The sequence below is a fragment of the Salmo salar genome, chromosome ssa03, assembly GCF_905237065.1.
Source record: "Salmo salar chromosome ssa03, Ssal_v3.1, whole genome shotgun sequence".
Taxonomy (NCBI): Eukaryota; Metazoa; Chordata; class Actinopteri; order Salmoniformes; family Salmonidae; genus Salmo; species Salmo salar.
The window spans coordinates 37,400,184-37,409,655 of NC_059444.1; the positions used below are offsets into that span (position 1 = coordinate 37,400,184).

The 9,472-nt window shown below is 44.5% G+C and overlaps 1 protein-coding gene across 1 annotated transcript in view; it reads left to right on the top strand.

Moving 5' to 3' along the window:
* LOC106600218 (protein-glutamine gamma-glutamyltransferase K) overlaps positions 1–7,022 on the top strand; it is a 38,923-nt gene extending 31,901 nt beyond the window's left edge. The window contains exons 8-14 of the mRNA XM_014191538.2: positions 2,285–2,423; positions 2,685–2,877; positions 3,055–3,208; positions 3,479–3,763; positions 4,051–4,211; positions 5,013–5,149; positions 6,645–7,022. Of these exons, the coding sequence (XP_014047013.1) occupies positions 2,285–2,423; positions 2,685–2,877; positions 3,055–3,208; positions 3,479–3,763; positions 4,051–4,211; positions 5,013–5,149; positions 6,645–6,789 (1,214 nt within the window). The 3' untranslated portion in view covers positions 6,790–7,022. The remainder of the gene's footprint in view (positions 1–2,284; positions 2,424–2,684; positions 2,878–3,054; positions 3,209–3,478; positions 3,764–4,050; positions 4,212–5,012; positions 5,150–6,644) is intronic.
* The last annotated feature ends 2,450 nt before the right edge of the window (positions 7,023–9,472 follow it).

The window sequence follows — 9,472 nt, forward strand, 5'->3', positions numbered from 1 at the left end:
TTAGGTGTCAGGGAAAATGTGTAGAGTAAAAAGTACATTCTTTTATTTAGGAATGTAGTGAAATAAAAGTAAAACTTGACAAAAAAAGTTAAGTAAAGTACAGATACCCAAAAATCTACTCAAGTGTCAAAACTCCCTAGGAGAGGTGGGGGGGGTTTGAAGTCAGGCGCAGGAGACTAAATATACAGAGAAAGCATTTATTCCAGAGTCCTTCAAAATAAACAGGCACAGGACCAGAACAAGCGGTCCACACAAATGGTCCGGAACGCAGTCCAGAAAATACACCTGTCTAAATGAGCCAAAGACATAAAACGCTACCCAAAACCACGACAGGGAAAACAAAACAATCCCGCACGAATCCAAACTGGTAGGGCGAGAATAAATACCTTACTAATGAACCTAAACAAGAAACAGGTGTAACACAAGACAGACCAAACCAAACGAAAAGGAAAAGGGATCGGTGGCAGCTAGTAGACCGACGACGACGACCGCCGAGCGCTGCCCGAAGAGGAAGAGGAGCCACCTTCAGTAGAAGTCGTGACATCAAGTAGTACTTTAAAGTATTTTACTTAACCCTTGTGTTGTCTTAAGGGTAAAACATGTTTAACAGCAGAGAAAACCCCCTAAATTATATTTTTTCAATAACATTAGAAAAAGTGAAACATCGCCTTTGTTCATATTTCCATGAAAGCTGTACACCACCAGGGTACAAAGATTGTGTTAGGGTCATTTTTGACCCGGCAGTTATAAAATCATTTACACACCACATAAACCACAAAGACACACACACACAATGAAAAATTGAGATTATGTGTGCTACTGATTGAACTCAGCCAGCAGCTCCTGAAGAGGAAGATCACCATGGTTGGCACAGTTAGAAAGAACAAGCCTGAGCTCCCCCCTGCACTCCTCGCAACAAGGGGGAGCGAGGCCTTCATCAAAGTTTGCCTTCACCCCTGCCACCAATATAGTTTCTTATCTCCCAAAGACGAACAAGAATGTGGTCCTCCTAAGCACACTGCACAAAACGGCTGAGATCAGTGATTGTGAGGACAGGAAGCCAGCCATCCTGGACTACAACCACAAAGGAGGCATGGACAACCTGGACAAGGTGATTGGAACTTACAGCTGCAGGAGGACGACTTCCCGCTGGCCCCTGGTCATCTTCCATAACATCATCTTGTCCAGGTTGTCCATAACATCGTTGATGTGTCCTCATACAATGTCTTTGTGATATGGAACAAGATCAAACCTACCTGGATGCCTGATAAGCGGAACAAGAGGAGTGTGTTCCTGGAGCAGCTGGGAAAGGCTCTTATAACCCCACACATTCAAAGAATGCACAGCAGCCTCTGCAGCACTTGTGAAAGCTGTTCAGGGGGCTGATTCTTGTCCTGATCCACCTGAGGCTGCAGCTGGGGCAGGTAAGAGGAGGAGATGCCAATTCTGCCCCCCAAAGAAGGACTGTGAAACAAATACTACGTGCTGCACATGTGAGAAATACATCTGCAAAGTCCATGCACACACACTTGCATACTATCCTACATGTGCTAATTAGAGTATCTTATTTTATTCTTATATATTGTTGTTGTTTATACACCTTGTGGGGGGGGGGGGCAATGGTTAAAAAAAATGGGAGAAGACTAGTATTTTGTAGTTGAATTCCTCATTGTACAGTATATAAGAATATATCACTATGTTGCCAAAAATGTTCAAGACTGTTATTGTTTCCCTTCAATAAAATGCATTCAAAACTACTTTCTGCACATTTCTGCAACTTTCTTAGGCTTTACAAGTGGTATCTCTTGCTAAAAAAATTGTTTACACCTATTCAGTACCTTAGCAATAATAATAATAATAATAAACCTCTACTTTAGTAAAGAAAACAATTATGACACGTGTTGTAATAAAAATGAGTGGTGTCCACTGATTAAATGCAGTATTTCTGCATTGTGCAGAGGGAAAACCCAGATATTCACAAAGTCTGTGATGAATGACAGGTTGCTTCTTCATGCAAAATAGATTTGGGGTTTAAAATTCAATTAAGCTGCTTTTATATTAGGGGTTTAGTGAAGGCAGGTCATTTTTGACCCTTAGGACAAGGGGAGTATACAGAATGTTAAGACTACACAAGGGTTTACTTAAGTACTTTACACCACTGCTCTCTGTGCGATCTCTCTCCTTTGCTTGCTTTTCATATCTGTGTCAATTTTGTTCATGCCTTGCCTTATTTGTGGTCCTCGCTCCCCCTCCCCCTCCTTTTCATTTTCTCTCCATCTCTCAGTGCTCAGGTGCTTGGGTATACCGTGCCGTAGTGTAACAAACTTCCAGTCGGCCCACGACACAGACGTCTCACTCACCACAGACATGTATTTTGATGAGAATATGGAGCCGTTCGACGAACTCAACACTGACTCTGTTTGGTGAGTTATCATCCACTTTAAGTAGGGCCCGGTTTTCCTGGTCACATCAAATGCATCTAATCTGCCACAAGTTTAAAGTGTGCCACTTTAAATACCCATTGCCTTGCCACACAAATCATTCTCTATAAAAAGGCCTAGGAGATTCTCCTGACCATGTGACTGGATCAAGAAAAACACCAGGCTCTAGTTATATAAATACATGTCTATGGTCAAACTCCTGGTCCTAACTATGTAATCTCAAACCCCTCCTCCTCTCTGTAGGAATTTCCATGTATGGAACGACTGTTGGATGGCCAGGCCAGACCTTCCTCCTGGTAACGGCGGCTGGCAGGCATTAGACGCCACCCCCCAGGAGACCAGCCAGGGGACCTTCCGCTGTGGCCCTGCTTCTGTCACCGCCATCCGCACAGGCCAGGTCTACCTCAAATACGACACACCATTCATCTTTGCTGAGGTGAGTACTATGGGAATGAGATGGTCGAAAATCTAGGATCAGTTTTTCAGTTTAACTATCCCAAATCTCAAAATAGAAAGGGAACGTCAAAACTGACCTTGGACAACTACATAGGTTTTATCAAAGATTGCACACTTTCCATATTTCTCCTGTCTGTCTCTGTGTGTGTCTGGTCAGGTGAACAGTGATAAGATCTACTGGCAGAGGAACCTGGATGGTATCTTCACTCAGATCCAATGTGAAAAGAAGGCCGTGGGCCACTGCATCAGCACCAAGGCTGTGGGCTCTGACGAACGTGATGACATCACACACCTGTACAAACACACCGAAGGTACAGTCATGTCATCATACACTTCAACACACTGTCAGAGGGTAGCTTGGCAACCATACACACACATAAAAACACTACGTTTCGGATGGTTACCTGTACGAAGACAGTAATATCAGAGTTCACATCTGAGGCTCTGAGGAAACATACTATTAACATACTATTCATGTATTAACAGTGCAGACATCGGGGATAGATATTTACACACCAAAGTTTCCAGCAGAATACTCTCTCCTCACCCCCTTCCCTCTCTCACCACTCTCCCCCCACCAGGATCAGAGGAGGAGCGTATCGCCGTGGAGACGGCCAGTCGTTATGGCACCAAGCCTGACGTGTACTCTACATCCAGAGCGGAGGACGTGAGCTTGGAGGTGAAGTTGGAGGGAGAGGGGCCTCGTATGGGGGCTGACGCCCAGCTGACCATCGTGATGACCAATTTGAGCTCCCAGACCCGCAAGACCACGCTACACATCCAGGTGGCAGTCATGTACTACACCGGGGTGCTGAAGGGCACCGTCAAGAAGGACAAGATGCCTGTGGCGCTCAAGCCCAATGAAGGTTAGTAAGCAAGGGGAGTGGCTGGAGGTGGAGGGTGTCCTTAACCCCTGCTACAGGATCAGATATTTGTCATACTCCTAATGGTTAAGGTTAGGATTGGGGTAGGGTAATCTGATCCTAGATCTGGAGTTAAGGGCAACTAAAATCTCAAGCAAACAGAAGCCAGCAGCTAGCCCCACTGCCACCATTTCAGCTCAGTCACCGTAATATCAAAAATTGTCTCCAACGTGCATCCTCTCAAATGGTTCCTGTAGAATGTGTAGTAATCTCTCTCTGTTCCTCCTCAGTGAAGACCATGGAGTGGGTCCTGCCCTACCATAGCTACCAGGACCAGCTGGTGGACCAGGCTGCTCTAATGCTGACTCTGTCTGGACGGGTCAGTGAGACCCAACAGGTCCTGGCCACTCAGACCAGCTTCAGGCTACGCACACCCGACCTCAGGATCGAGGTAAGACACAGTTTAGCATTAACACAATCTGTTACTGGGATTCAGGATATACCTTTTCCATCTTTTGTAAATTTGATGGTCAATAAAGCTGTTTAAAATTGAATTTCAAACAGTGTAGAGACCATTTTTTTTAAATCAATGGTATACAATACGCTGGTTATGTTCATTTCTATCAGAATTTTTTTTCCCCTCAGTCTCTATTAATAACATGTACTGTACAAAAATATAAAACGCAACATGCAACAATTTCTACGATTTTACGGAGTTAAAGTTCATATAAGGAAATCAGTCAATTGAAATAAATTCATTAGACTGGGCAGGGGCGCTTGGTAAACTGGCCCACCCACTGGGGAGCAAGGCCAGCTAATCAGAATGAGAGTTTTTCCCCACAAAAGGTCTTTATTACAGACTGAATTACTCCTCAGTTTCATCAGCTGTCTGTGTGGCTGGTCTCAGATGATCCCGCAGGTGAAGAAGCCGGATGTGGAGGTCCTGGGCTGGCCTGGTTACGCGTGGCCTGCAGTCGAGGCCGGTTGGACGTACTGCCAAACCCAACAATTGAGAGAAATAAGCTTTTTGTACATATGGAACATTTCTGGGATCTTTTATTTCAGCTCATGAAATTATGGGACCAACACTTTCCATGTTGCGTTTATATTTTTGTTCAGTATCCCAAACCAAATGTAATGCCACAGAAATGAAGTACTGATGTCTTGACTCAGGACCATGGCACAGACTGCATACAGATGTCACTGCACAGATAAACAACACTGAAAATAATGATTGTGTTTGTTTCCTCAGGCTATAGGGGAGGCGGTGGTAGGTAAGAAGATGACAGCCAAGATCACGTTCACCAACCCTCTGCCACGTACACTGAGGGGTGTGGTGCTCAGGGTGGAGGGGCTGGGCCTGCAGGAGATCAAAGAGGTGGTTGTGGGGTAAGACACTAATCACCTCTATTAGCTTGTTATTACACTGCTCTCTCCTCTCTCTTTCACTTTATCTCTGTCAATTACAGTAATGATATTCCTTTCGATCTCTCTCCGTATGAATATCAACTCCTCTGTTTCTCTCCGTCCCTCTTCCAGTTACTCTTAGTCAGGGATGGGCAAAGGGCGTACACACAAGCCGCATGCACATAGATCAATTTCCCTCCCTCCCTCAATTTTTTTAATTTTTAATAATTTGGGAACTCAACTTACTGTTGAGAGTTATAATCAATTTTGAAATGTGGTTGTCCATCAGCAGTTTTTTTTATTTTCTTTCACTCAATTAGCTCATGTCAGCAATTTATTTATTTAATCATAAGTTAGTCTAGCCAGTGCCGTGGAAATGTCAGTACTGAGAGAGGCTTGGACAGTTATTCAAGCAATCACCTTTATTTAACATCGATTAATTATTGCAATAATGAAAGCGTTGACCCCACACTCCAAAGTGTGTTGCCGAGTGCTTAACTGATCATGAAAAAAACAATCTTATATAGGCCCTAAAAAATGCTTAGTCAATCATTTCTACCATTTCCATAAGCCTCCTTGGTCCATCTCCTGGTTTGCTTCACGGGATGTTGTTTTACTTCCAACCCGGCTTAGTTTCCCAGATGCCAGGAAGATGAGGCATTGTTCTGAACTCCAGGCTCTCTCTATCTCGGGTCACACACACCACATCTTGTCTATAGAATGACAGTTTTTAGGTTTTTAATCACCAAGTCATTGTCAGCTCAAGCTATCTCTAGCAAAACACATTTGCTTGACCATAAGTCCAGACTAGCTGCAGGAAGCTGGAGTGGAAACCATCTCTTTAACACAGCATTGGTAGGACAGAAAATACCTTAAGTAAATCATTTTTAAATATCCAACAAATGAGGTAAATACGTAATTTCTGTCACGCCAGCTATCTAAACTTGTAGTAATCATGGTAACTATAAGGTTACTACAACTGGGGGGCCCCCATTGATTTTGTTAGTCACTCTCACTCAGATATATTAAAAACTGAAAACATTTCTCTCTATCTTATGGCAGAATGTGTAGAATTGCAGGAAATTAGCTTTAAAACGTCACATTTTTTTCTCTCCGTCCCATGGCAAAATGACTAGAATTGCATAAAATTACTTATAAAATTGCTAAATCTTCTATCCGCCTCATGGCAAAATGTGTAGAATTGCAACAAAATTCCTTTAAAACTGCAACATATTCTCTAAGACGCTCCATGACAATGTGTAGAATTGCAGGAAATTAACTCTAAAAGTTTCTCTCTCCGCTGTCGGGAGGGCGAATGTTTCACTTAGAGCTCTGACTACATGTGTGGGTATGGATGTTGTTACCCAGACCCTTGAGCCACTGCGGCCCCTCATGATGAGTTCAGATTTTTTGTGGTCCCCCATCAGTTGCTCATCCCTGCTTTAAGTAGTAACTCTTGTCTCTCTCCTCTCTCAAGTGATGTTGGGAGCCACTCTACGGTGTCTCGGACAGAACACTTCATACCCACCCAGGCTGGACACAGGAAGCTGGTAGCAGCTCTGGACTGTAAACAGCTGACACAGGTGCACGGGGTTGCTGACATCGTTGTCCAGGACCAATGAGAGGGAGCCTTCAACTGCTCTCTCCTGTCCACTTATCTGGTGTTTCATTCAAGTCTCCTAAAAGAAAATGGGAAGCCTTTTATTCAGTTTTCCCTATGATTTGAGTATAATACATATTTTTTTCATGCTGACATGTAATTATGGAAATACCCTGATCTTTGGATGAAGTTGTACACTAAATTGTTTTACCAGTGTTAATGTTTTTAATACTCATGCCATGTTTTTCAAATCAATCAAGTGTATTTGTCACATGCTTCGTAAACAACAGGTGTAGACTAACAGTGAAATGATTTCTGACGGGCCCTTCCCAACAATGCAGAGAGAGAAAAAGCATAAATAGAAAAATAATAATTCGAGGAATAAATACACAATGAGTAACGATAACTTGGCTATATACACGGGGTACCCGAGTCAATGTGCTAGGGTACGAGGTAATTGAGGTAGATACAGTAGGTAGGGATAAAGTGACTAGGCAACAGGATAGACAATAAACAGCAGTAGCGTAAGTGATGAACAAAAATAGTTAACCAATAGCTACCTGGACTAACTATTTAGCAGTCTTATGGCTTGGGGGTAGAAGTTGTTCAGAGTCCTGTTGGTCCCAGACTTGGTGCATCGATACCACTTGCCGTGTGGTATCAGAACAAACATTCTATTATTTGGGAGGTTGGCTGGCCTTTCTCTGACACCGCCTGGTAGGCTCGGCCCCAGTGATGTACTGGGCCATACGCACTACCCTCTGTAGGGCATTGCGGTCAAATTCCAAGCAGTTGCCAAACCAAGTGGTGATGCAGCCAGTCAAGATGCTCTCAACGGCACAGCTATATAACTTTTTGAGGATCTGAGGGCCCATGCATAATCTTTTTAGCCATTGAGGGGGAAGAGGCATTATCGTGCCTTCTTCAGGACTGTGTTGGTGTGTGTGGATCATGATAATGCCTTAGTGATGTGGAAACAGAATCTTGTAGCTCTAGGCTCCGTCCACTGCAGCCCTGTCGATGTGGATGGGGGCGTGCTCGGCCCTCCTTTTCCTGTAGTCCACGATCTGCTTCTTTGTCTTGCTGACATTGACATCGAGGTTCACTCTCTCCACTGGCTTCCAGTTGAAGCTCGCATCCGCTACAAGACCATGGTGATTGCCTACGGAGCTGTGAAGGGAACGGCACCTCCATACCTTCAGGCTCTGATCAGGCCCTACACCCAAACAAGGGCACTGCGTTCATCCACCACTGGCCTGCTGGCCCCCCTACCTCTGAGGAAGCACAGTTCCCGCTCAGCCCAGTCAAAACTGTTCGCTGCTCTGGCACCCCAATGGTGGAACAAGCTCCCTCACGACGCCAGGACAGCGGAGTCAATCACCACCTTCCGGAGACACCTGAAACCCCACCTCTTTAAGGAATACCTAGGATAGGATAAAGTAATCCTTCTAACCCCCCCCCCCCTTAAAAGATTTAGATGCACTATTGTAAAGTGGTTGTTCCACTGGATATCATAAGGTGAATGCACCATTTTGTAAGTCGCTGTAAATGTACAGTTTTGTTTAATGCGTCTGCTAAATGACTTAAATGTAATGTAATGTAATGAGGTTGTTGTCCTGGCACCATACTGCCAGGTCACTGACTTCCATATAAGCTGTCTCATCATGGTGATCAGGCCAAACACCGTCGTGTCATCAGCAAACGTAATGATGGTGTTGGAGTCATGCACTGCCACGCAGTCGTGGGTGAACAGGGAGTACAAGAGGGGACTAAGCACGCACCCGAGGGGCCCGTGTTGACGGTCACCGTGTCGGATGTGTTGTTGCCTATCCTCACCACCTGCGAGCGGCCCATCAGGAAGTCAAAGATCCAGTTTCACAGGGAGGTGTTCAGTCCCAGGGTCCTGAAATTATTGACGAGCGTGGAGGGCACAATGGTGTTGAATGCTGAGCTATAGTCAATGAGCTATAGTCAATTATATTCCAGATCTGGTTTGTTCTTAGTGGGACTGGCGTATCGCTGCAGAATGATGTGATAGCCATGCTGGTAAAGTGGCGATTTATTTAGAATTCAAGGCAGACAGTGTCACCAGCAAAGCACCTCCACACATCACATCTCCTCCTCTGTGCTTAAGATACCCTAGGATAGGGGGCGCCACAGCGCATTTTGAAAAAAATTCGTTCCCATTTTCAACGGCCTACTAATCAAACTCAGAAGCTAGGACATGCATATACTCTAAAACTGTTTGAATGGTGTCTGTGAGTATAACAGAACTCCTATGGCAGTCAAAACCCCGAGACCCATTGAAACAGGAAGTGGAATTCAGAATTGTGGACTCGACTTCTCATCTTTCCCTATTAATCACACCGTTAACAATGGTTCAGTGAGCACTTCCTATTGCTTCCACTAGATGTCGCCAGTCTTTTCACAGTGGTTTGAACCTTATACAGTCGAAACTCAGTGAATGAGACGCGTTGGAAATTGGTCACAGTGATGGGCCATCACCATTATGACGCCGGCGGCCATGTCTACCCCCACCTTTGTAAACGGTTTGAAACACAATGAAATCATCCCCCTCGAATCTTATTGGCTCTCTTGGTGTTACAGGCCCTGAAGATTAATGTTTTACAACGTTTGACATGTTTGAACGAACCTAAATGGGAAAAAAACGTTTTATTTCGAAACGGCTGTGCCGCGCCCGGCAG